Source organism: Tursiops truncatus, chromosome 15 (genome assembly GCF_011762595.2).
Source record: "Tursiops truncatus isolate mTurTru1 chromosome 15, mTurTru1.mat.Y, whole genome shotgun sequence".
Classification (NCBI taxonomy): Eukaryota; Metazoa; Chordata; class Mammalia; order Artiodactyla; family Delphinidae; genus Tursiops; species Tursiops truncatus.
In genome coordinates, this window is record NC_047048.1 from 14942174 (window position 1) to 14969430 (window position 27257).

General features: G+C 42.8%; 1 protein-coding gene across 3 annotated transcripts; it reads right to left on the minus strand.

The window, feature by feature from the left end:
* Window positions 1–21: 21 nt before the first annotated feature.
* Window positions 22–27030, minus strand: NIPSNAP2 (nipsnap homolog 2). Of its 3 annotated transcripts, XM_033841042.2 has the most exons (10): window positions 26843–27020; window positions 16876–17015; window positions 16748–16793; window positions 13820–13914; window positions 13414–13484; window positions 12349–12489; window positions 11472–11503; window positions 6547–6641; window positions 2322–2405; window positions 22–1175 (listed from the first exon to the last, which is right to left on the minus strand). In XM_033841042.2, exons 1-10 carry the CDS (start codon window positions 26932–26934, stop codon window positions 1111–1113), a joined length of 861 nt encoding a protein of 286 aa, XP_033696933.1. In that variant the 5' UTR covers window positions 26935–27020; the 3' UTR covers window positions 22–1110. The 3 variants fall into 3 exon arrangements, with proteins under 3 accessions (XP_033696933.1, XP_033696934.1, XP_073648174.1); XM_033841043.2 differs by lacking the exons at window positions 13414–13484; window positions 16748–16793 and having other exon boundaries at window positions 26843–27030; XM_073792073.1 differs by lacking the exons at window positions 16748–16793; window positions 16876–17015 and having other exon boundaries at window positions 26843–27015.
* Between the last annotated feature and the right edge of the window lie 227 nt (window positions 27031–27257).

The following is a 27257-nucleotide window of genomic DNA, read 5'->3' on the forward strand; positions in this document are numbered from 1 at the left end:
AAAAAGATTGCAAACATGTAATATGTGAAAATTAAGAGGATTTTATTGAATTTTATATGTTCTTGGAGAAAACCATTCGCATGTAAAAGCTTGACATTTGGTATGAGATTTTTATTCACACTTTAACATAAATTCTTTGATCTGGGGGTCAGACATAATTTTTCATTTCAACAGGACTTTCACATGATTACAGTCACAAAATTGGCACACTATATTAAAAAACTAAATCAGAGCTAGACAAAGTATGCAGCTTTATGCCAATTTAAATCTCAACATGCACCACCCCTCATACATGATCTTGGAAAAATCGTCTGTGAGCTTACTAAAATATTAACCAGAGAATGTCTGAGGTCACAGATGATTGTTTACAAAATAAAACCTCTTTTCCTAGTGCTACTCGTTTTGTTATAGAAAAATATTACAAATAAAAATTAGTGCTATTCAAGGTGTTCATTTCAAAGTCACATATGATACAGAGGTTCAAGCCATTTTTTCCTCTCATATAAAGATATCATGACACACAATGTGGAGACTGAATTACCGATCAACCACTTCCAACTCAGTAATGATACACTGTTTATTATGCTGACATTAAAAATGAGAGTGAAGTAAAACATTTGCAGGTATTGGGTACACTTATAATTTGTTCCTAGTCTGAGACTCAGAAAAATGCTACAGAAACATGACAAAATTTATATTTCTTCCTGATACAAGAAATTTGTCTAAAAATCTGTAATTATAAAACAGATTTGCTTTTTATAAAGAAATGGCTAACTTTTTTCCATGGTTGGATTCTTATTTGGAGACGATTCCAATTTTAATTTGGGCCCTCTTTTCCTGGAGGGTGGGGAGAGGTGGCCCGGTATTGTAAGGTATATTCGACAAATACAGGGATGTTTCAGAGGACTACAGAGCACTGCTACAATCAGCCAAACTGTAATAGTTCACTTTCTTGTGATTTTGTAAATTTTAAAGAAAAGAGGTCTCTTACAAGCTATATACAGCAGTTTACACTTCAGTGTTTCTTTTTCACTTGATATACAGTTCAAATTAATTTATGACAAGTACTTGTCACATAAATTTATGTAGGCACATCAAAATTCTGTAGCTTTACTGGAGGGGTGAAGTCTTCTGTGGGATCATGATTCTGGATTCCATTTCCTGAATAAGTGGGACTGAAAACAAAGATCAAGATTACTAGGCTCGTTCTTTTCTAAACAGACTGCAGTAAATATACATTAACAAATAGGTTGCTAAGCATATTCAGAAGACATGCTGCTTGAAATCAGAATAGAGTACTGGAATATTCAGGATTGATCTCAGGGGAAGAAATACACAAGCTAATGACACATCAGCTGACACCCTATAAGATGATATTAAAACATTCTGTCGGAAATGTGTTTCATTTGTAGGAAATTAGGAAAGTCCATATTGTGAGAAAAATGGTGCTTTCTCAGAAGGTTCTTTCAACTGAATTAAAATTTATATAACATCAAATAATTTGACTGTATCCTGTATAAAGGAACAAATACACTGTACTTGTAGAACTGTCAGTGCTAAGTAAAACACATCTTTGGGAACTTATGGAAATGTAAGAATAAACAGCAAAGCCATATATAGTTATATGATTTTTTTGAATTAAAAGACAAGATAATAGTTATTTTCCAGAACAAATTACTCTTTGATCTTCCTGGTAGGATATGGGCTTAAATGTACCTGACGTGCAACATAGGTGGTACCATTCAGCCTGGTTGTTTTCTTCTAAAAATCAAGCAACTAGGATTTCATTGTGTGTGTGTGTGTGTGTGTGTGTGTGTGTGTGTGTGTGTGTGTGTGTATACATACATGTATAGGTGTACACATATGTACACGTGCATACACATGTACATATGGAAAGTCTAAATACCAAATTAATTTTCAAAATTACTTTTTAATTGCTGTATTAAATTGTAATGCTTTGGGGAATGGACAATTTTGATGAGAAAGGAAAAGCTTAGAAAAAAATTTATTTGTATAATAAATTTTCAGAGAATACAGAAATGCACAAAAAGGGTAATGATGTAAAATTTACAACACATGAAGATCTGAGAACTGTACCAGACGACATATATACTTGAAAGAGTGAATATTCTCTATTGAAAAAATGTCCTATAACTGTCGAAGAAAAATATGACTATTTCTCCATTCCCTCAACCTTACAATTCACGATCCTAGAGCAACGTACTATTTTTTTTTTTAAATACATATTAGCTTCAGGGTGAAAGAACATTAAAACAATGAGATGAGAAGAATGAAATGTTTTATGCCTATTAAGATATTACCTGTATAATATACCAGTTCTTCCCAGCCGTGTTTATGCCATGCTGCATTCCGTATATCTTCCCTGGTCTGAAGATCTTTGTAAGCTTAAAAATAGCCACACAGAAGAATTAAGACTTAAACCAAACATAATTCCACTAGTACAGTGGGAGACTGGTTCCAGGATCCGCTGTGAATACCAAAATCCGCAGGTGCTCAAATCCCATAGCCGGCCCTCTGTATCCATGGTTCTGTACCCTTGGATTTGACCAACTATAGGTCATATAGTACTGTGTGTACTTACTGAAAAATATCTGCATATAAGTGGACCCCAGCAGTTCAAACCTGTGTTGTTCAAGGGTCAACTGTGTATCCATTAAGTGTTGATTCTGCTGCACTCCTCATTTTCTCAAAGAGCCTACAGACCTTCCTCAACTTATGATGGGGTTACATCCCAATAAACCCACTGTAAGCCAAAAATGTTAAGTCGAAAATGCATTCAATACACCTAACCTACTGGAAGAGACGAGCTTAGCCTAGCTTAGCTTAAACGTGCTCAGAACACTCACATTAGCCTACAGTTGGGCAAAATCATCTGACGCAGGGCCTATTTCATAATAAAGTGTTGAATGTCTCATGTAACTTACTGAATACTGCACTAAAAGTAAGAAACAGAATAGTTTTAAGTGTATTGGTTGTTCACCCTCGTGACTGTGTAGCTGACTGGGAGCTGCGGCTGCCACTTCCCAGCATCACGAGAGAATGTATTGAAAGCCCAGGAAAACAGCAAAATTCAAAATGTGAAGTAGAGTTTCTACTAAATGTGGATCACTTTTGCACCATCGTAAAGTTGGAAAATTCTCAGTTGAGCCGTCGTAAGTCAGGGACCGCCTATACTTTGGGAACTCAGTACTAAGCTGGAATGACGGTGAGCTGGCTATTTTGAGCAACTGTTAGCCCTCGTGGGAGATGCAAAACCACCCGCTCTCAAGACTCACAGTCTTGCAGATTCAAGACATGCCTTTACAAACCAAGTGAACTTCCTCAATACACGTTAAATCTGTAACCACACACTGTCAGACTACGGATAAGCAATATTAGATTCCATTTTTCTTAGCATTTATAAAGCACTACAGTGATCTGGGTAAGACTGTATTCAAGGCAGTGGAGAACAAAGAGACCCAACAGGGAGAACACAGCTGACCAGGGAGAGCTGCCTGGAAGCTGTGATCTGACCAAGTGGGTCTTCAGGTTGAAAAGGCCATTTTATCATCGACACGCAGGAACGGGAGGGAAAGGCACTCCAGGTGGAGGGAAGAGCACGGGCCAAGGGTCAGAGTCCTTGGGGTACAATTCGGATATCTCACCCAGGTGCCTTGGTCTCTGATTCCCAACCCGGGCAAGATCCTTCCAACCAGTGACCAGGGAAATGCCTCCTAGGCATCTGGACACGGTGTCAGTCGTGACTAAGAGATCACCCAGGGCTCCCTCCTCAGTTCTGATTTCTGTTTTGGGGCTTCCTTGTCCCTATGAGAAGACCTAACCTTGCAGGCCTGGTCTTAGATGGCCTCTGACCATCTAAAGACAAAAGCTCCCTCCACTAGTAATGGAGTATAAATTTATTACATAAAATATTGAAGATGCTGAAAAATAGAAGGAAAACAAAATCTTTTACCTCTCACCACCCGGAGGAAAACAGTTAACATTCATGTGACAAGCGGCAGTGTCCTCACCGGGGTCGGATGCACACCTAGGGTACCATGTGGTGACCCCTCGCCACCCCCTGCCCCACCCCCCGCAGGGAACACAGTTTGGAGGCCTGTGTTCTTTTACAAATTTTCTTAATTAAAAAAAAAAATTGGGGGGGGTAAAATATACATAACAAAATTTACTATTTTAACTATTTTTAAATGTGTAGTTCAGTGGCATTAAGTACACTCACGTTGTGCCACCATTATCCAGTGAGCAGTACCTTCCCACTCCCCTCTTCTCCCAACCCGATACACTTTACTCTACATTCTGCTTCTATGAATTTGAACAGACCACATTTTGTTCATCTGTCAACGCATCTTTGGGTTTGGGGAGGCTTTTAAAGATGGGAGGCACTGAGCCCATTCATACACTAAGGGAAGGAGGCCACAGATGGGGTGGTGGAGGAGCCGTGGCTGCAGCGAGGCCTTGAGGAGGTGGGGGCGGGATGGCATCACGTGCAAGGGTAACAGGAAGGGGGGCTGTGCTGGGGGGAAGACCTGCTTTGAAGCCAGACTTGCCGACGTCTGAGCCTGGCTCAGCTCCTGAACAGCTGTGGGTCCTGGGTGATTTATTCACCACCTGTGAGCCACAGGTATCTCATCTGTGGTGTGGCTGTAAGGATTAAAGGGAGTGGTGCATAAATAACCAACACACTGGTGGTGCTTGATAAATGTTGGTTCTCTTTCTCCAAAAAAAATGGAAAAGTGAGGCTAAGTTTTGGGGGCAGACAACTGAGAATTCATCTCTGCACATCTCAAGACTTTTTCCTATAAAGTAGGAAGTGGGCAGTGGACATTGGGGACACAGACTCGAGACAAAAAGGAAGGTGGAGAAGGGCAGGGCCTCGAGTAGACATGTGCCTGACCTCTGCCTGTGCGCCAAAGCACATGGGTCCTGACCCATCCGTCTCCGCACTCGCTCACTACAGAGGCCGCCCTCAGAGGCCCCTCCAGGCTGGGGAAGGGGAGGGGTCTGTCTTTTCAGTTTATATCCTCTGGACAGATCATGCACTAAAAAATAATGATAAAAATGACTTCACTCCCACCTTGAACCCATAAAGGTTAAATTACAGTTAGTATAATCAAAAGGCAGGGACACAGAACACATCTTTTAAAGATCTGTTCGCAAATCTACTCCATTTGAAAACTCTGATCCTTAGGAGGTCAAATCTCAGCTGGCTAGAAAACAGCTCCCAGGAACACCACTGCCCCTGACATTCTGGGAGCTGAGGGTTACTGGTGGCCTCTAATCATTTGGTGCAGGTTTCAATCTCTTAAATGCCGGGGAAGCCCAGTGTGTGTGGCTGAGGTGAGCAGTGGCTGGCGGGGGCTTGGAGTGGGGTCTCCTCCCCAGACACGGAGGGTTTCAGGGAAAGGTTCCAGGGGCACAATGTGAAAATGACTTTTCTTGCCTCAACTCACCCATTTAGACCCGGGTCCCCGGCAGGTATCTTACCGTTTAGCCCGTCGGCACTATCTGTAGTTTCCTGAGCACTTTTTATAATTTCCTGTGTCTCCATGGCTGTTCCAGCCCCTCCTTCCCACCTCTACTGTCAGTCCCATCTAGATGCTGAAGTCTAGCTCGTATTCCACCTTTCACTGGTTTTCCCCCAATTCATAGCTTTGTATCCCTTTATATCCGATATACACTCCTAACGCGGAGGGCCCCAACTGGAACTCCCTGCGTCACTCACCGCGCATGGCCTGGTGGCCTGTCCCTCAGGTTTGCTTTCCCGCTCAGCAGACCTGTCACCCGTCTCTGAGCCTCCTGCTAACCCAGGAGGCACGTGACTCCACAGCACTCGGTGGACCAAACAGGGCAAACCAACACCTCAGCAAATTAATAAGGTTTGGAAAAAGTCATGCTTTTCATCTCTTTAATAACCATTTACAAATGTGCCCAGAATGAACCAAGCTACTGCTGAGACCCGGTTCCTGTTCAGCAGGTAGACAGACATAAACAGCCATGACTGTGACCACACACACACAGTATTGGGCTCTGGGGGCTCAGGGGACAGCGACATTCCCTTGGGGACAAAGGGGAACATCTGAGTCAGGCCCTGAAAGACACCAAAGATGGTGCCAAACCAAAGTGGGCAGGGATGGAAAAGGCGAGAGAAGGGCTTCTGGGACAGTAGAGTCAGACCCAAGGCAAGGGGTGGGCGCGCGTGTGGGCACCTCCTCTGCATGGAATGCAGGACCGTCCCTGAGGGAGCCGGGGGCAGCTCTATCATCTCCCCTCACCCGGGGCTGCTGCCTCACCTCTCTCGCCCCACTCTCACTTTCACCAGCGCACTGACGTGCCGCACATCTGTGGACCCTGCACTATTGACCTCTTGTTCTGGGTAGCCCAGCACCTACGTTCCATCTGGGACATTTGGCTCAGCTGCAGTGTTTAAGGTTCCTGACTTGAGATACGATTTACTGCCTAGGACAAGTTCGTTAGTAATGAACTCTGAAATCCCAGGAATACAAAAATGAAGGGAAAAAAACATACCCCAAAGATGATGCACCATATATAGCTGCCCAATCTGGGAGAAGAATCCTCCAACTGCTTCATTACTGTCCTGTCTGAAGCGAATTGCACGAGCCCTATAAGAAAAAAAACAACGTTCAGATATTGAATCAGGTATGTTAAAAAGTATCAGTAAGTTCCCTCCATCCTCAGCGCAAGTTGTTCAGAATGCATTCGAAAGTTGTTTTAATGTACATAAGATGTAAATGTACCTTTCTATAGCTACAGCAGTCATTTTTGTGAAAAATGGACAGTAATTCATAACTATTAAAATAAAAACAACATGGGACTTCCCTGGTGGTCCAGTAGGTAAGACTCTGCGTTCCCAATGCAGGGGGCCCAGGTTCGATCCCTGGTTGGGGAACTAGATCCCGCATGCATGCTGCAACTAAGAGTCCACATGCCGCAACGAAGACCCGGCACAGCCAAAATAAATAAATAAATAAAAAATAACAACAACGTGAGGATATGTGGTTGCACTGCTGATTCTTAACGTAAAGTCTAGAAAACTGGCAGAGGGTAGGCTAGGACCTGTCAACTTAAAAAAAGCTGCTTTCCAAGAACACACTGTGAGAAAGTGAGGGAATTCTCGATCTGAGAACCCCACGGTGCCACAGGCACTGTACTCCAAGGGAGACAGGGACCCTGCCTCGAGAACAGGGCTTAAAACAGAGAGGAAGGAAGTGCACCGCACCTACAAAGCAGCTGCACACCATGAACTCTGAGAAACCCGCAAGCTCTGTCATCTACAGCTGAGGGCGGGTGTCGAATTCTGCGACTCCTCGGACAGCATATGGAAGAACCATGGACATGAGCTTCCTGGCGGTTCAAACTGTCAACTGGCAACCGGGGCACGAACCGGGGCACGAACCCGCGTCCTCCACATTGGCAGGTGGACTCCCAACCACTGTGCCACCAGGGAAGCCCTGAACTTTGCTTTTTAAGATTCCCTGCTGCAAAAGGTATCAGATTTTTAAACACCTTCTTTTGTGTCTGCACCAGTACTTTATTTTTATATTTAGTGATGCACTTGAAATCCTAAACAAGTTTTTAAAATGTATATGTTTTCTTAAAGCAGTTTTCTAGAACCAAAGTTGAAAATGAAGGAAGCAGTTTCAAGTGATGTAGGAAGGTCACAGGTAGTCTCTCAAGAGACTCCACACCCCAGTTACCCAGTCAATTTATATCAACACTGCCCAGGCTTGGCCTGATGTCTCAGTCATATTAGGGTCCCAGAGTGGACAGGACTTGGGAAGATGGATTCATTCTAATTCATTTAAAAGAGCTGGAGGGCTTCCCTGGTGGCGTAGTGGTTGAGAGTCCGCCTGCCGATGCAGGGGACACGGGTTCGTGCCCCGGTCCGGGAGGATCCCATGTGCCGCGGAGTGGCTGGGCCCGTGAGCCATGGTCGCTGGGCCTCCGTGTCCGGAGCCTGTGCTCCGCAACGGGAGAGGCCACAACAGTGAGAGGCCCGCATACCGCAAAAAAAAAAAAAAAAAAAGAGCTGGAGACTATGAACAAGGATTCAATCCACTAACATCCACAGTGAGAGACGAGATAAGTGAGTCGGCTTGACCAGCGCATTCTCTTCTTAGAGGCAAACTTCATAGTAACTGAATTAGAACATCTCAAAGGGGGGTGTGGAATCAGAGCAAGGGCAGCCTGTGGTGGGAGTGAGGAAGCCAGTCTCCTCAAGGTCACTTTGTACATCTTGGCTCTCATTCACCACGTGCTCAACTCCACAAAGGTGACCCATGCTTTCAGGTTCTTTAGGGGAAAAGGAGGGATCTCTTGCTATTGCCCCCATGGGCTACCTCCAAGCGATGTTAATTTCTTTAACCTTACATGTAGTGTTAAGTGATCATAATCTTCACAAAAATTACAAATCTGATTTGTAAATTATTGAAATTAAGCAAATCACTTTAATGTGCATTCTAACCCTAAGGGGGAAAACCCTTAGTTTCATTGATAGTGATAAATATTCAGGACAGTTCATTTCATTTTGAATTTTTCTCATTCACTTTCTCAGTAGGCAAAGAAAACATACCTTGCCTTAGCCTGGAAATAATCAGAAGCATGAAGTGAAGAGGAGATCACCACCTTAGTTACCTATGTGCCAAAATACAAATTGAATGCTGAACTGGCTTTATAAATAATTTTTAAAATAACTGAAGAATAACCTCAGTTCCTTCCTTGTGGATTCCACGGTGGGCAAGTCTCAATGAGTAATACGGAAACATAGAACTGGGTGATCCTATTCTGTGGGCAACTAAATTACTACACTTATAGCATCAACCCTACCCCCGAATTCCTTAATAAAATGATGTCTACAATAATAGTATACAATCAAATATGTATTTCTTAGTTTTCAAATGAAAAGGAATTCTACCTTGCATTATTTAGCCTTTGATGACCTAAGAAGAAAAGATTCATTAGAAAAAAAGATCCCAGAACTGTTTTTTGGAGGTAGATCTTAGAAATTATCTAGCCCAAAGCAAGAAATTTTATAACTGAAAAAAAGAGAATATATAAATTGAAAGTAAGTAAAAAGTCATGGTTTTCCTTTTCCAAAGTGGTTGAACCATTTTACACTCACCAGAAATGTGTAAAGGTACCAATTCATTGACAACCTCATCAACACGTTATTCTGTCTTTTTAATTATAGCCATCCTAGTGGGTATGAAGTACTATCTCGCTGTGGTTTTACTTTGCATTTCCATACTGACTAAGGATGTTAAGCAGCTTTTCACGTCCTTTTTAGGCATTCATAGAGCTCCTCTGAAGAAATGTCTACTCAAATTCTTTGCCCATTAAATTTTTTTCCCCAAATTTATCTTATGATTTTATTTTTTATTGTGGTAAAAAGCACCTAACATTAAATTTATCTCAACCATTTTCAACTGTGCAGGCCAGTAGGGCCAAGTCTATTCACACTGTTGTGCAACAGATCGCCAGAACATTTTCATCTTGCAAAATTGAAATTATACCCACTAAACACCAACTCCCCTGCACCCAGCCCCTGGCAACCACTTTTTCATTTTCTGTGTCTATGGTTTTTACTACTTTAGAAACTTTCTATCAGTGGAATCATACAGTATTTGTCCCTTTCTGACTGGCTTATTTTGCTTAGCATAATGTTCTCAAGGTTCACCCTGCATGTGGCAGGACTTCCTTCTTTTTAAAGGCTGCATTAATATTCCATTATATATATATGCCACATTTTTATCCATTCATCTGTTGATGGGTATTTGGGTTGCTTCCACCTCTTACCTACTGTGAATAATGCTGTGATGAACATGGGTGTGCAAACATCTCTTTGAGATGCTGCTTTGAATTCTTTTGAATATATACCCAGAAGTAGGGTTGCTGGGTCAGAGAGTAATGCTATTTTCAATGCTTTGAAGAACTCTACTGTTTTCCACGATGACTGCCCCATTTTATATTCCTACCTACAGTACACAAGGGTTCCAATTTCTCTGTATCTTGCCAACACTTGTTATTTTCTGTTCTTTTGATAATGGCCTTCTTAAAGGGAGTGAGATGAATGGAAAATAATTGTGGTTTTGATTTGCATTTATCTTATGATTAGTGATGCTGACCATCTTTTCATATGTTTTTTGGCTATTTGTGTATCTTCGGAGAACTGTCTATTCAAGTCCTTTGCCCATTTTTTAATTGAGTTATTTATCTTCTCGTGATTGAGTTGTATGATTTCTTCATATATTCAGGATACAAGTCCTTTATCAGATATGTGATTTGCAAAATTTTCTCCCAGTCTGTGACCCGTCTTTTAATTTTTAAAACTGTATCCTTTGAATTACAAAAGCTTTTAATTTTGATGAATTATAATTTACCATTTCTTTTCTTTTGTGGATTGTGATTTTGGTGCTTATGTAAGAACTCTTTGCCTAACCCTAGGTCACGAAGATTTTCTCTTATGTCTTCTTCTGAAAGTGTTGTAATTTAGCTCTTACATCTAGGTCTACAATTCATTTTCGGTTAGTTTTTGTATACAGTGTGAGGCAGGGGTCTAAATTCATCTTTTTGCAAGGATACCTAGTTGTCTGAGGACCCTGTGATGAAAAGATTATCTGTCCCCACTGAATTGCTTTGGTACATTTGTCAAAAACCAATTTGCTCACATGCGTGAGAATTTATTTCTTGTCTTTCAATTCTATCCCATTGATCTGATCTATATGCCTGTCCGTATGCCAGTACCATACTGTCTTGATTATTCTAGCTTTGCAGTCAGTTTTGAAATTGAGGACTGTGAGTCCTGCAACGTTGTTCCTCTTTTTCAAGGTTGTTTTAGCTATTTTGGGTCCCTTGCATTTCTAAAGCCTGCTGGGATTTTGACTGGGATTCTGTTGAATCTATAGATCAGTTTGGAGAAAAATTCATATTTTGCTAAACTAAGAAGAAAAAAAAAGAAGCAATTGTATCATTGTGGTGCTCTGTTTATGTGACAAAAGCAACATTTCAGAAAAGATAACATCCAAGAAGAATATGAAATAACTTCATGTGACACTTGGGGGGTTTTGTTTTTTTTTAATAAAAAGTGCTTATCTCTTGGAGATATATACTAAAATATTTATAGATGAAATTTTATGTTGTCTGAGATTTACTTCCAAATACTCTGGGTTGGGGGATTTAGACCTAAGCAAGACTGGCCACGTGTTGATAATTACTGAAGCTAAGTAATGGGTATGGAAGGGAGACCTGTGGTATTTTTCTCTCTAGCTTTGTATATGTTTGAAAAATTTCATAATACAAATATATCAAACAAAACAACAGTCTAGTATCAAATCATGGCACTAACCCCAGATTTTATTTCTAGAAGTAACACTATGGCCTAAAAGAATCTCTTTATAAGACTTAACAACCTCATCACTTGGTAAAATACTCACCAGTAGTTGCCCCATTCAATCATAGTTCCTGGCTGAAAAGAGATTTGGATTCGGTTTGTTAGTTCTTCTGTGAAGAAATATGGAACTAACAGTATAAAAAACATCAAATGACAAGACTAACTTAAAAATTAACTTTTAATAATGTGAAATCTAACAGATAAAAAAAATGTAACAAAATAGTATTATTCACTGTGTTCATACCTATCCCACAGTGGAAGTAATATTCTGTGGCTTCATCTAAGAAGACAACATACACACAAAGTGAGAGTTAATTAAGTCATCCAATTATAGTCATAAAAACCATAGTTAGGCCCACGATGATTAAATTGTTGGTACCTATTCAGACTTTATTGTGAAATTTTTAAGTAAACCTAACAAGGACATCACTTGTTTTTTTTCCAGTATAATACTGAGCATTAGACCACCAAGATCTACTGATACTTTTTCACTTTAACTATGTTGCCACCTGGGCCTTTCTTTTTAGTGGTCACCTAAGTAGGGAAATATCTAGAAAGTCATACAAATATTATTCCCCTTTTGTCTTACAGTGCTGTATAATGTCAATAGTCACATGCTTATTAGCTGCTCTAGTTCAATGGCAATAGATGCTATATAATGTAGCTGATCCTGTATGTTACATCTTTTCCCTTATGCGTAAGACTATAAAAAACAAATGAGCTTAGCAAAGAGAAAGGAGGAGAAAGAAGGAAGGTTTAAAGAAAGGAAATAAGAGGAGAAGAACTGGACAGGGGAGAAAACGAGCCAAACACACATCACAGAACATTCGCTCAGTGTCTGCTGTTCACTCAGCATCAGGGGTGCGTGTCCTTCTGCACAGAAGAACAAGGGGACAGTTAACTCCTATTTCAGTACTTACTCGGAGCTGGTAAGATCTGAGTTCATATATATTCGGTCCTGACCGTGGGACAGGTTCATTCCAGAAACTGAACTCCAATAGCAGCTGATTCTTCCTCGAGAGAAGCATGTTGCTTCTCGCCTTACGGAATTCCGCAAATTCCTTTGAGTGAACAAAGGTGCTCATGAAATCTTCTAATATTTATATCATAAATATTAGAAGATTTATATATAAACCCACTTTAGCAACATTTATGTTCCTCCCACAATAGAATACTATTATAAACAGGGTCCAGTTGGCCTGAGACAGTCCCAGTTTACATCTTGTTGAACCAGCATAATGACTATTAGTATTCCCTTTCACTCTCAAAAGTGTCCAAGTTTAGATATCAAACTACATAGTCATCCTAATTATTTAAATGACAAAGTAAACTAATTTAATTTCCTATGATTTTAGGTTCTTCTAACTGTTTGACAGCATATTGAGACAGGTGACATGGACACCTCAAAACATCAGAAAATCAAACAGCCATTTATATTGGGAATTCCCTGGCAGTCCAGTGGTTAGGACTCCGTGCTTTCACTGCTGAGGGCACGGGTTCAATCCCTGATCGGGAAATAAGATCCCACAAGCCTCACAGCAAGGCAAAAAAAAAAAACAGTCATTTATATATGGACGGGGAGTCTACACAAAAGGTTTTCTTTCCTAATAATGTATGGCTGGTAGAATATTCTCCATTAACACACACCTCTTTGTGAAGGGAGGGGGAGGATAGCAAAGTCGGCCCAAGATGAAGAATATGTGGTTGTCAGTTCCTGAAGCAGATATGTGTTAGGTAACCCAGACTGACTTACCGGTTTCAAAGTTCCAGCTTATCAAAGTACAATTGACTTTTACAATAAGAACTATCATTTTAATAGTATTACAACTGGTTACTCTATGTTTAAATACAACCTCAAGAGTCCAAATAATAAAATTTTTACTACAGAAAACTAACAGTTTACTAACAAAAACGATGGCAGAAAAGAATCACTTAATTCTGTACTAACATCTACTATATCATTAGTCTTTTTCAAAAATCATTACCTGATTTTCTTTGAGTTTATTCATGACCTCCGTGAGGACTGGATAACCTCCTTCATACCTCCAGAGGTGAACTGAAATATATTTTAAACGATAACATACATTTAGAGTTTCATGATACTCTTACCTTGAAAATATTCTAGATACGCATGGTGCTAACACAGTACAAAACTGTAATGTGTGTTGGCTCAAGTTACACCATAAAGTTTCAATAATAGATTCAAACATGAAAAACAATCAAAAAGGAGTTTCTGCAGTGATTTACTGGAGAAACTACTTTAACCATAAAACTGGACTGAGACTTGGAAAGCTTTGCTTATAAAAACAAGCATTATGTTAAAAATCATTTAAGTAATGACAGTAAAGGCTTAAGGAACAAGGGTTTATTCCAAAGACTTCTGCTTCCTACCAGCTTGATCCTGCTCGCCATACCACGTGTTCCAAGTCCCCACCAAAGTACAAGGGTAATGTTTATCTTCGTGAATCTTTGGCAACACCTCTTGACTTAAAGAGAAGAAAGAGCAACACTAATTAAACAACCACCGAAATTACACCAGGTGGACAACACATGATCAGTAACAGGAAAAGGTCATCTACTCTGTGTTCTGACAACTGACCTCAGAATACGTTTATGATAAAAAAGACGTGCAGAATTAGCCTTTTGGCTGAACTCTGCTGTGCTCTCATGTCCCAATTATCAGAAGCTTAGGTGACTGATACCCCAGCTATCTAGAACAGTGGTAAGTAACTCAAGTATATTGATAAAAATGATAAAGAAGAGCCAAAGGTCCAAAAATTCCAGGAACTATGAGTCTATTATTTGCTGTTTCAGAAAAAAAAAAAAAAAGAAGTATATACTTAGGAATGGTGATGTGTATGAAAGCTAACCTTTGCTGGTTCCAAAGATGGGAAGGATGAGAGAAATGTGAATAGCAGAAAAAGAACGCGGGAAAAGAAAGGGAAGAAAGTCATGTGGAGGATGGGGCAGATGACAGGAGCGGCCCAGGAGGCACAGGAAGCAGCAGCAGAGAACGACTGGGCTTTAAGGAAGACGACGGAGCCAGGACACAACACAGTCTGGAAGCAACCCCGACCCCAACAATCCCGAAGGGCATCAAAGGGGCAGGAGAATCCAAATGAAAGAGACGACATGAGGCATAAATTAGTTTCTACTCAATTCAACCAGCTGAGGGGATTTGAAAGGTATCGCACCTAATCCCACGCCAGACACACCGCCCTGTTTGTCGCTATTGATTGCGCATGGTCCTGGCAGTGTATTAATTTAACAGAGGTGTCAGAGCCTGGTTCCACGGAGACCTTCCCGCATTACAGATTCTAATGGACAGGGAAAGGTAAAGGGAAGACCCATGACTGCATCATACCAAGAGAAAAGCTAAAATTTGCACACTTTTTGAATAGAAAAATTACGACGAAAAAGTGCCATATAGATCCAACAATGGATGCAAAAGATATCAAGGGTCAGAAATGGAACCTGTTCTCATTATTTGCTGACGTCAAGTGATATTAAGCTAGTGATCACCACCCGATGTTGAAGCACTAGGACTGGGTGGATATGACTAGTTAACAGAGAAAAGCTCTGAATGGTCTTATGTCTAACTGAAAACTCAAATGACTTTAAGACCCAGTACAATGACCAAACCACGTAATTTTTTGAAGGGTAGCATTTACTTTTAAAATTAAGATCAGATATTAAATGTATCTGATGTATGACCTGTGAAAGTTCAGAAATCACATGGGATTGATAGAAATTAGGGGTGGAGAAAGACAGATTATGTCAGGGAAATGGAACTGGGTTTTCTTTTTGCCACATGACATGATCAGGAAGTAAACAACTCAGCACTGGAGCTAGTGTGGAAGACGGAAGCCTGCACAGATGACCCAGGTGAATGGAGGCTGTAAGGTAGGTAGTACTTGTACTCAGAACTTGATGAGTTGGGAAGAACCTCATTATCTGGGCCCCTAAAAACCAGGCTGGAAACAGGCAGCTGCTGAAAGTTTCAGAGAAAAGATAAACAAACATGATGAAGGAGAAAACAGAACTCAAGCAGATCAATTTGACAAACTTCTGGGTAATGGACTGCAGGGTGGGGCAAAGGTACAGGTGCAGCTTCAAACCCAGGAAGGCAGTCAGAAAGGGCTACTTGGAAATGGGCCTCAACAGGCCTGCAGAGGGAAACAAGCAAAGAGAAGCAAAATACACGTCAAATGAAGAATACACAGCCCTTAGTGACCAGCTAATCACATAAAACTAAGGCAAGAGTCAAATAAAACCATGGTGAGTGTCACACATGGAGAAACTGGAAGAGCAGCGTAATTCTGCACATTGAATTTGAAGTGAGAACATGAATAGACAGCCAGGAATCTGAGACAGGAGATGAAGTGAAAAAAAGGACAGGAAAGATAATCCAGGGAAACATCAGCATACAGAAAAATTCCATTTTATGAGAAGAGAATTAGAAAAAAGCATTTGTTTTATTTTTAGGGCACTTCTAAAATAAAGAGAACTGTGCTGAGGTGAGCAAGAAACTCAACGCTAATGTTATATTTCACGAACCACCTCCAAAAATAAAACAACAAAAGATGTTTTGCTTCTGAAAGTTACGCTGATTCTGGTAACAAAATCATTTGCTTTCTCATGAAAGCAGCAGATATGAAAGGTTAAAAAAAAGCTTTTAAATTATATTTGTGGACAACTGATCATTAAAATGCTATTTCTGTTAATAACTAACGCACTTAATTCGCTTTGGTCTTAAAGTTTACAAATTCGATAAGAATATATGGGTTTCATGTCATATGAGAATCTGCTGAAGGGACTTGAATCCTGGCGGATGGAAGACCCGGGAAGAAATGGCAGCTCTGCTGAAATCCATACAGGGCTCTCACGTGGCAATATTACTTAGGAGTAAAACTGGACACAGTGGAGGTCCCAGGGATGTGAATTCTAACTCCTAACACTCAGAGCTGTCCAGAAATGGAGCATATGAAATGTATTTAAGCATAGCGTCAGGAAGGGCTGCAGAAAGGACTCAAGCACTGGATGAGTAGCTGGGCTAGACCGCCTTGCAAGGTCCCTTCCAACCTGAAAGAGTCTAGTAACATTCCAAAGTCTGACAGCCTATGTGAGGAGTTAGCTGAACAAGCGCTTAAAATCAAAACATCCTTGGTAATGCCCAACAGAGCTCAACTTAAGAGCCTCTCCACGTTCAGCTTTAAGAAGAGGCGTGAAAGATCTCACTCTGCTATCAAGGGTTAGTGCAACTGACAAATATTAAAATCATTATTTTTCCCCAAGTAAAGGATAGTTTGGTATACACACCAAATTTTGTTGTATGCTTCTAGGCATTCCGGTTTAACATTGTGAACTGAAACAAAAGAAAATTCAACGATAAACTTATGAACAAAGGGAAAAAAGTCAACTATGAAGATAGCAAACCTATGACTCACACTGTAATTTGTACAGACTGCTTGTTTCCCTTTTGGCTAGGAGATTAGAGTGAGCATCTTTCCTTGGATCAACTTTCCGGACAAATAGGGATTTTAACCAGCTGTCCTCTCGAGGTCTGATAATGGAAGACGCCAATTTCCTATGGAATAACAAATGCAAAAATTTGAGTTTAATCAGAGGTACAAAGATCCCAGGGTCTTTAGGTTGTGTCGTGTAGTACATTGTTTTCATAAATTCATCAATCCATTCAGCAAATACGCCTTGAACACGCCGTCTAGGCACTATTCTAGAACCTGGGATACCGCATGTCCACTTTTCATGCCACCAGCGTGCACTCTGAACGCAGGAGCGGAGTGTGAGAGAAGTAACTTCGGCACTCCTAGGAGAGTTCTCACGTGTATCTCTGTGAGTTCCACCGTGTGTCCTTCCTTCCTCCAAGGAAATTTTCAACATAGAAAAACCATACAAGGAAACCTAGAATAGTCAAATTCACAGAGAAAGAAAGTAGAATGGTGGTTGCCGGGGGCAGAGGGGAGGGGAGAATGGGGAGTTACTACTTAATGGGTACAGAGCTTCAGCTGGGGAAGATGAAAAGGTTCTGGAGAGGGATGGTGGTGACAGTTGTACAACAATGTGAACATACTTAACGCCACTGAACTGTACTTAAAAATGGCAAATTTTATGTTATATGTACTTTACCACAACAAAAGAATGTGAAAAGGAATATACAGAGAAAGTGAATTCTTTCGTTAAAAAAACTATTTTACCCCTAAACTAAATTAACCTTAGAATCAAGATTTTTAACTCACAAAAACCTAAGAATACAGACTTCATTAACATATAAATAATCTGCTTATTTTCATCTTATAACTGAACTCCTACTATCCATGCTGTCAGAAAGTGAGGATAGATTTGACTTAAGTAACAAATTACACTTTACCTGTGAAATTTTAAGTGCATGTTTAATTCCCATATGCTTGCTGGTGGGATCACAAATTTGTGTGACCTCCCTAGAGGGCAGTGTGACATTATCTATAGCAAAATTAAAACTGCGTAGGCCTTTCGGCCTAAGAGTTGCACTTGTGGTATGTCCCACAGGCAGCTATATTTAGACAAGTGCACACAGCTGAATGCGTGCAAGCATTCCTTACTACCTTGTTTCCAGTTTGTTCCTGGTACAGGCAATTTGGAACCCATTAATGGGGACTGGTCAAATAAATCAAGGTAGAGCCAAAATCAGAATAGAATGCAATCAATACGAGGAATGAGGCAGATCTACACGCACTGATATGTTGGTATCGCTGAGATGAGTTACATGGAAAAGCAGGCCCAGAACAGTACCACAAATACACACACAAAGTGAACTGCTAATAGTGAGGACATCTGGGGACTGTGAGTGGGCTTGGGATGGGAGGGGCGAGTTTTCCTTTTCGCTGTATAACCTTCTGGACTCTTTGAGAATTTTCCATATACATATATTATTTTTATACCTAAAATTAGCTAAAATATCTAAAGTGCATGTTTAGAAACTCCTTTATAGGTATACATAACCTGAGAACAAGATTTTAAAAATGAAAGCCTGGCTGAGACTCACCCTCTTCCTAACTTCACACAACCATAATCAAATGACAAATCGCGTCCCTTCATCTTCTCCACTTTAATTCATGCACAGTAAAATTACTCTTTTTGGGACTTACAGTTCTGTGAGTTTTGATAAATGCATAAAGCCATGTAACCACCACCACAGTAAGATAGGGAACAGTTCCTTCACTCCCTAAAATTCCTCCTTTTGTAATCAACCCTTCTCCCAACTCCTAGCAACCACTCATCTGTTCTATGTCTCTACAGTTTGCCTTTTGCAGAATGTCTCATATATGGAATCATACAGAATGTAGTTGTTTGAGTCTGTGCCCATTCTTTCTGTACGATCGCCTTTATGCGGATGACCATCCTCTCTGGCCAGGGCTATCACGGCGTACTCTTTATTGTTTTGATCTTTAATTCACGTACACATAAATGATCTTTTCTGCCCTTTGCTAGATCATGCCAAGGGCAGTAACGTGCTGGGATTCCAAATGACCAATACACTCACTCAGATCTTATCCAGTGCTTCAAAACAAGGTCTGGCTACTCACAGGCCAGTGTGAGCCTTTTCTGGGGGGATCTCTTGGAAACACTAGATGACTTCCTACAGACCATTTTCAATCTGTTTAGCAGACCTGTTTAAGGGCACAGATACCAAATATAAGAGGTAAAGAGAGAGGTAAAGAGAGAGTAACCCCAGGTGTTAAGGGGAGTTTAAACAAGAGGCAAGAAAAACTTGCATGACGTGCAAATTCCCCAATGCCTCATGAGATGAACAAGTGGATTCCACATTAATACAAATTCCTATTCTTATTCAACTATGGTGCTTTAGAAAAAACAGAACTCTAAATTTCACGGGTTACATTGGCAGCCTTTTTCTTTTTTTGCTTAAAAAAAATTGACTTGCTGCTTTAATGAACAAACATTACAGAACACTTTTCACTCCATATGACTGTTTTGAATTTAAAAACCAATTCATAGGATATTATCACAAATAGCTAGAAACCAGATAAAAAGATTTTTTTTGGACCGATGGAGCTTACAAATATATAAACAAAATATACAAATATAAAATTAACAATAAAATGTTTTCTATAAATACAGTAATGATCAAGAAACAGAAAAGCATTTTTTCAAATCTTTTAAGATTAAAAAGCAGCAAGCTCATATTAAATAAGCAAAATAACAATTCCAGTACATGCAATTTTTCTTATTAGTGCATAGGACAGAAATATATAGTCCTAAGCGGCATTTGTAAAAAGAAGTTGGAAATTCTTCCATTTTGCTTTTATTATATGTTAAAATGCCTTAGAATTAAGAAAAGTGTTACTGGTGGTATCCCTGAAGGGAGGCTGGAGAGTTAAAATAGAGGAGACACACATCGTTCCCCATATAATATCTGTATTGACTATGTTTTTTATTTTACTCTTGTATTTTTTTAAGTACATGTTTAACCCCTAGTAAATACACTTAAAGCACTTAGGACAGCACCTGATTAATGGTGAGATTTTATAACTGTTTTTAAAACTACTTAAAAAAAACTTTTAAAATTAAAAGAAATTATATATAAAAACTATTAGCTCTTTAGCAGAAACCAAAATCATATGGTATTTGTCTGGTTTCAATTCACTTTTTTTTTTTTCTTTCCAAATTTATTTTTGGCTGCATTCGGTCTTTGTTTCTGCACGCAGGCCTTCTCTAGTTGTGGTGAGCGGAGGCTACTCTTCGTTGTGGTGCGCAGGCTTCTCATTGCAGCGGCTTCTCTTGTTGCAGAGCACGGGCTCTAGGCACGCGGGCTTCAGAGCACAGGCTCAGTAGTTGTGGCGCACGGGCTTATTTGCTCCGCGGCATGTGGGATCTTCCCAGACCAGGCCTCGAACCTGTGTCCCCTGCATTGGCAGGTAGATTCTTAACCACTGCGCCACCAGGGAAGTCCCCACTCTTTGATTATATAAATAAACTAATTCTGAAGAAGGCAATTCTCCAAATGAATCATGGTAAAATTTACTTCAATAAAAATAAAAACATTTTTGTCAATTCGTTTAAAGTATTTCATTTTATTTTTTTTGGCTGTGCCACGTGGCTTGTGGGATCTTAGTTCCCTGACCAGGGATTGAACCCCAGGCCCTCGCCAGTGAAAGTACCAAGTCCTAACCATTGGACCACCAGGGAATTCCCGTGTTTAAAGTATCTTAAACACACCATGTTTTGGGATATTTGCTTAAATAATATCATGAAGCAAAAGGGCAAGCATATAAAATTAGTGATATGCAAAGTAGAAAGTTTTAAGATTTTTTTTTTTTTTGCGGTACGCGGGCCTCTCACTGTTGTGGCCTCTCCCGTTGCGGAGCACAGGCTCCGGACGTGCAGGCTCAGCGGCCATGGCTCACAGGCCCAGCCGCTCCGCGGCATGTGGGATCTTCCCGGACTGGGGCACGAACCCGCGTCCCCTGCATCAGCAAGCGGACTCTCAACCACTGCGCCACCAGGGAAGCCCAGTTTTAAGATTTTTTTAACGGGACTTTGCATAGTTCGTTTTTTTTTTTTTTTTTTTAGTAATAACAATTATGAACATTGTACCCCTTATGAAAGGGGTACAATGGAAGTTTCTAAAAATATCAGCACTAAGGAATTTCATTAAGAAATACTCACCAAAGCAACCACTACTAATAGTTCTTAATGAATCCTTCCAGAAGTGCACAGACAAGCGTATACCATGTGCACTCATATTGATATTTAATTCCTATGGCATTTAATACTTTATAATAAAGAATTATTGATGGACTAAATCTGGAAGGGAAAAAAAATTCCAAAGTAATTCTTCCCTTCCTCCTTAGAATTTAAGGGGATTACAAGCTAATAAGCACACACTTCCTGCTAGGCACTGGACTAGGCAGTTTGTTCCTGTCTTCTCATTTAATTCCCGCAACAATCTAGCAAGGTAGGTATTATTGCATTTTAAGGACTAGCTCACAGATGTTATTACACAACCTGAGCTAAGAAGCAGCAAGATAAAAATATGAACCCAGATCTAACTGTAAAGTTCAAAATATTTTCACTAATAAGGGATGCCTCCTCCACACAAACCTCCCCAAGTGAGCATTCGTTCCAGATTTTAATACCAAAGGGATTTACTTTAGGATGGGTAAGATGAGGTAAGGGATATGACACCACTTTGTAAGCTAAAGATTGACCTAAGAAGTAGTCAACATCACAGGACACACACAAGAGCCTGAGTGCTGCTTACTTGTCAAAGTTGGGTAGCAACTGTCTTGACAAATGAAAAACAGTGTGGCGCAGCATAGCCCTAACTGACTGTTGAACTCTGAAATCTTTCAGCTGGCAGGTGACCAAAACTGCTTCATGTGCCCAGTCCAAGCTGAATCACGGAAAGGGATAGAAGCAGCCATGCTAACAGCTGTCAGGGTGATAAGACCTGGGCTGGGCCAGGGTGCTTTACCAGGAGTGACAAACACTGCAATCAGCTGTCTTTATAACATCATATATGTGTTGGGTGGCACTTTACAGCGGGTGAGGTAGGGGGCAGCACATCCTACAAAACACTAGATTCTAAATAGAAAAAGCATTATGTGCCTGGCTCAATGGATACAATGAACAGATGCCTAGCCTGCCCACTGTCATGGGAAAAACCTATCAGTAAACAGCCAGAGTGGTCACAGACACTGTGGACTCACATGCACTGTGGGAACTGGAGGGAATGAACCGCCGTGGCCTTGGCCAGCAAGGAGCGAGAGGGACTCCAGTGGAGACATTGTAGCTCTGTCTTGGAGGACAAGCAAGACAGGGACAAAGCTAGTGATAATCCCAGTCAAAGGGAACAACGTGTCCTGGGGCATGGAGTCGTGAAGCTGTGTGGCATGTTTCTGGAACAGCAAAGCATTCAGGAAGGCAAGAGAACAGGGTGTGGGAGGACAGTGAGAGGAACCACGGGAGGGCAAGCAGGCCAGGGGGGCTGGGCTCCCGTGCACCAAGCCTATCAGCTGGACCTTATCCTGTAGACGGGGCAACGCTAGCAAGTTTTCAGAAAAGATCCAGGCGTAAAAAGCAGCCCGGCGGTGGTGTGGTGGTGGACTAAGCAAGAAAGGCAGGGAGCATGGCTCCTGGCGGGCTGCCCAGTCCAGCAGTACCGGCACACCGAAGGCATCTGATACTCACTGGATGGACCAAAGGATGGTCCTGGGTTAAGATGATGGCAGGAGGGATGAAGGGGATGGATTACATTCAAAAGATACTCCTGAGGTGAAGAGGAGAAGACACGGATACTGATTAGGTGTGGAAGATGGCGTTTTGGTTTAGTCGGGGCAAATTACAGAAGGGAAATACATTTAACACAGAGACCACAGGATGAGGCAAGGGGCTTTGGTCGTCTGATCACCAAATATGCACGGACTGTGCCCTGCATGTGCCAGGCACTGGGCCAGGCTGAGGCTACGAAGAGGAATAAGCCTGGCCCTGACTTCACAGAGCTTGGTTTGCTGGTGGAAGCAGACGGACAAACGTGATCACAGTCCAGGGGAAGAAGGGCCCCTCCGTGGAGACACAGGTGGTGGGCGTGGTGGGCTGGGGCAGAGGGAGTGGGGTCTAGGTCAGCCTGAGGGAGACGTGGACCAGCCCTCTGAAGAGGCACCTGTTGAGCTGAGGGCCTGGAAGATGAGGAACAGTTTGTCAGGTTGCTGCCCACGGGAGGAAGGACTTTCTCCGAAGCAGAACTCTAGCTGCCAAAGCCAGGGGAATGTGAATACAGCAGAGGGGAGAGGGAGGGGCGGAGGCCGAAGGGCCCACCCGAAGAAGAGTCTTGCCTTAAAGCAGGAGCCACGGGACTCCCCTCCCCCGCCCCACCGCCAAGCCCAGTAAATCTGTCTTCGCCACTGCTGCTAGAGACAGCCGTTCCCCAACCTTTAATTTTGAAAAACTTCAGACACAGAGATGAAAGAACAGTATAACGAAGACCGCTATGCCCTGTATCTAGATGAAAAATGAACATTTTATAATTTTTACTGTTTATATATATTTTGCTTTTTCATTTTTACCAAACCATATGAAACCAGAGTGCAGACATCATGATACACCATCCCTAAATACTTCAGCACACATCTCCTAAGATCAAGGACAAACCATGTCACTAATAATAAATATCACATCTAAGGAAAATAATAATTCTATAATATCTAATATCCACTCCATCTTAAAATGTCCCCAATTGTCCCTAAAATGTTTTTTATAGATTTTTTTCTTGGTGGAGGTGGGGTGGAAAGGAAGAGGGATTAGGATCTAGTCAGGGTTCATGTCAGAGATCTTTCTAGTAGGAAAATGTCCTGCTCATTTGTTCTGGGGAATTCTCTAGCTGTCCCCCTCACCAATGGCTTCAAGTCTACACTCTTGATAGGAATCCAGCCGAGTGGTGATGCAGAGGCACAGTCAAGACATGCTGGAGGCAGAACTAACAGATCTGGCAACTGACTAGACGGGCGGGAGCAGGCAGGGAAGGGCTTGGGGAAGACCTGGTTTCTGGCCTGGACCACTAAATGCAAGATGTTCCACGGCTGGGGAGAGAGAACCCAGGAGGAGCAAGCAGGCTTTGCAGGAGGAAGATGAGTTAAATTCTGGGTACATGGTCGTTTCCAGCACCTGGGGGACACTGATGCAGTGCTCAGTAAACAGCTGAGCAGAGGGCCTGGCACTGAGCAGAGCGAAGATGTACTTGGCAAATCGGCCTCCCGGGAACGCGTCCTCCATCCCTCCGGAACCACTCTCGCAAAGTCACTCACAACCACCCCTGTCGGTAAGTGGTTTTCTTCCGCCATCTTAACCTTCTGGCAGCATCTGGCACAGCTGAACCACTCCCTCTTTGAAATACCGCCCCCGGGCACTGACCAATAATGACCTCACAGCTGCCCCTTCCAGCTCCCTTGCTGCCTCTCCTTCCTATATCCAGCCTGTAAATATCCATACAGCCCAGGGCCTGCTTCTCAGCTCTTTCTCTATCCACACTCCTCAAGCAAATCTCATCCATTCCTATAGTTTAAAAAAGCATTTTATTATGAAAAATTTCAATCAAATACAATACAGTATACTGAAACCCATGGATCTATTAACATTTTGCATTCCTATATGCTGACAATTCTCAAATGCTGTCCAGACATCTCCTTGGAGGAGTCATATAGGTACAATAAGCCAACTGCCTACTGGGTCTTTCTATTCGAGTAGCCCACAGACATCTCCAATTTCACCGGGTTCAAAACTGCCCTGGATCCGCCCCCTCCCCACCCTGCACCTGTTCCTCCTTCTCTGAATGACTAGCAAGCACCCTGCGTGCCTTATTCACTGATGCTTCCCAACAGCACCTGGCACGTGGTGGGCACTCTCACCTTTGGAACAAACGAGTCTCGGTAAATGGCACCAGCATCTGCCTAGTTGGCCATCATCCTGACTGTCCCCTTTTCAAAGTCAGCCTGATCTTTTAAAAACGTAGATCAGATCATGTCACACTAAAGCGTATACCTTTAAACGTCTTCCAGAGTAAAATCCAAGCTCTCTCAATGGCTTGTGCGGCCTGGAATTATCGGGCCCCTGCTGCTCGCCACCTGTTCTCCATCTTCCCTTTACTCCTGCTCTTAGATTTTTCTCGGGTTTCCCAGTATGCCTGACTCCTCTCGTTCACGGCTTTCATGCCCACTGACCCTTCAGGTCTCAGCTTAATGCCACCTTCTCGGAGAGGCCTTCCATGACCTCATGCAGGGAGGTTCCCTGATTCTCCCATGCCACCTACCTCAATCTGTAAGTCTACGTGGGATTTCACCTCTGCCATGGCTTCCTGGGGAGAGTGACCATGGCTATTATGCTCAGGTTCAAAGGGCTTCATCGACATCATATACATTCAATATCTGATAGAATCAATGAGTTAGCTGGGTCCAGACTGAGTCCTAAAGAACACCTACAGTTAAAGCAGACTAGAGCCCGGGAAGGAGTTGAGTAGTCAGAAGGTACAGGGCACCTTGTATAGAGACAAGGACGCCAGTGTCCAGAGCACTTGGCCCCAGCAGGAAGTGGGGGTACCGGGCACACCCGGGTCCAAATCTCCAGTTTATTAGCTTCAAGTGACCTTGGGCACTTTAGGGGAACACCTTCAGTCTCAGCTGTCTTTTGTGAAAAAAAGAAAATATCAATTTCATGGGCTTTTATCATCTGTGTGAAAAAATAAAGCAACAGTAGATACTTAATAACAGAATAAAAATAAAAGGAGGGTGATTTGTTAACCATCTTGGAAACATAAATATCAAATTTTGAAACACAAGTTGAGCATGAGTCCTAGGAAGGGCACTGGGCCTCAAGCCTCACAAACTTGGGTTCAAATGCCTTTTCCAGCCACGTGTCTCAAGCCCTTTAGGTTCCTTCTCATCTCTAAAATGCACATCCTATTACTTCTTAAGAGTGCTACTAGGATTACATTAAATAAGCCGTATCAGTATAAAGCTGGCCCGTATTAGGAGTTTAACAGGTAGCTCCCTCCCGCTTCCATTTTTAAGTGCCAACTGTATTTTCTATAGGCTCACTATTTAATTAAACACAAACAAAAAGAGAAAATTTAAGTTACCCAACGTAAAGAAACCGAAGAAGCAAATCGATGTGTAAGTTAGTATGGGATTTGGTTTTTCGATTTGGAAAATGGGACATGGCTATCTCAGGGATGGATTCTGACCAAATATTTAATCCAATGAGGTTAGAAAAAGAGTTTAAACACGAAGCCAACGTCCCCTTAGTGCTGATAACTGTACATACTTTTTGATTCGCTATCTACTTTTAAATGCAAGTCAACGACTGTTCTTAGGGCTGACACCTCTTCACTACTTCCCCGACCTCCACCTGAGGGCTCACCGGGGACGATACGGTATTTTATTTCTTCCTCACAACAACCCAGGAGGTGAGGGTTATCTCTACTGCCATTTGCGGAATCAAGCACTGAGGCTTTGCGCGGGCGAGCAGTGTTCTCAGGCGGCCGCAACTTCAGGGCCTGCGGCCTCAGGCATGCGCCCGCCGCCCTGCCACCGCTCCGGGTCGCGCCAGGTCAGGGTCCCGCAGGCCGGGCAGGCTCGGCGCGCGGACGTGGCTTCGGCGCCGAGCGTCGTTCCCACCGTGACCTTGAGCCCGGCCGGCCCGGTAGGCAGGCACTCCGACCTCGCCGAGGCTCCGACTCGCCCAGCCGCGCCGACCGAGGCCTCGGTCCCGCCGCCCCGCAGTCCGGGAGGCCCTGCCCAGTGGGAGCGCGGCCGGGCCGGGTCGTAGACTCGTGCCGGGGACCCGTGCCCTCCGCCCCGCGGCGGCCCCTCCCCGGCCGCTCCCGGAAAGGGCGGCGCTGCTCACCAGAGCCCGGGCTGGAGGTTGCAGGGGCCGGCCCGCCGCAGAAAGCTGCCGGCCGAGGCCGCTCCGCCGGCGCGCAGTACTCGCGCCGCCATCTTGCTCCGGCGCCTCGGCTCCCACCGCCCGGGCCGCCGCTGACGCCGCCGCCGCCGCCGCCGCCGCCGCCGCGACCCCTCCCCCGGCCGGGCCAGCCGAGGCGGGGGCGGGGCAGGGCGGGGCGGGCGCGATACCGCTGCAGTGCGGGGCGCGGCCGCCAGGGGGAGCGGGGCCCGCGGCGGTCGCGTCCGCAGTGCGTGCCGGCGCTGAGGTTCCGCAGCTGCGAGCCGCGAGAAAGGGAACCCGGAGAAAAACCTATTTTGAGACTCTAAGCTCCAGCGAAAGGAGCTCGGTGCGTAACACAGGGTGCGCCAAAGGAACA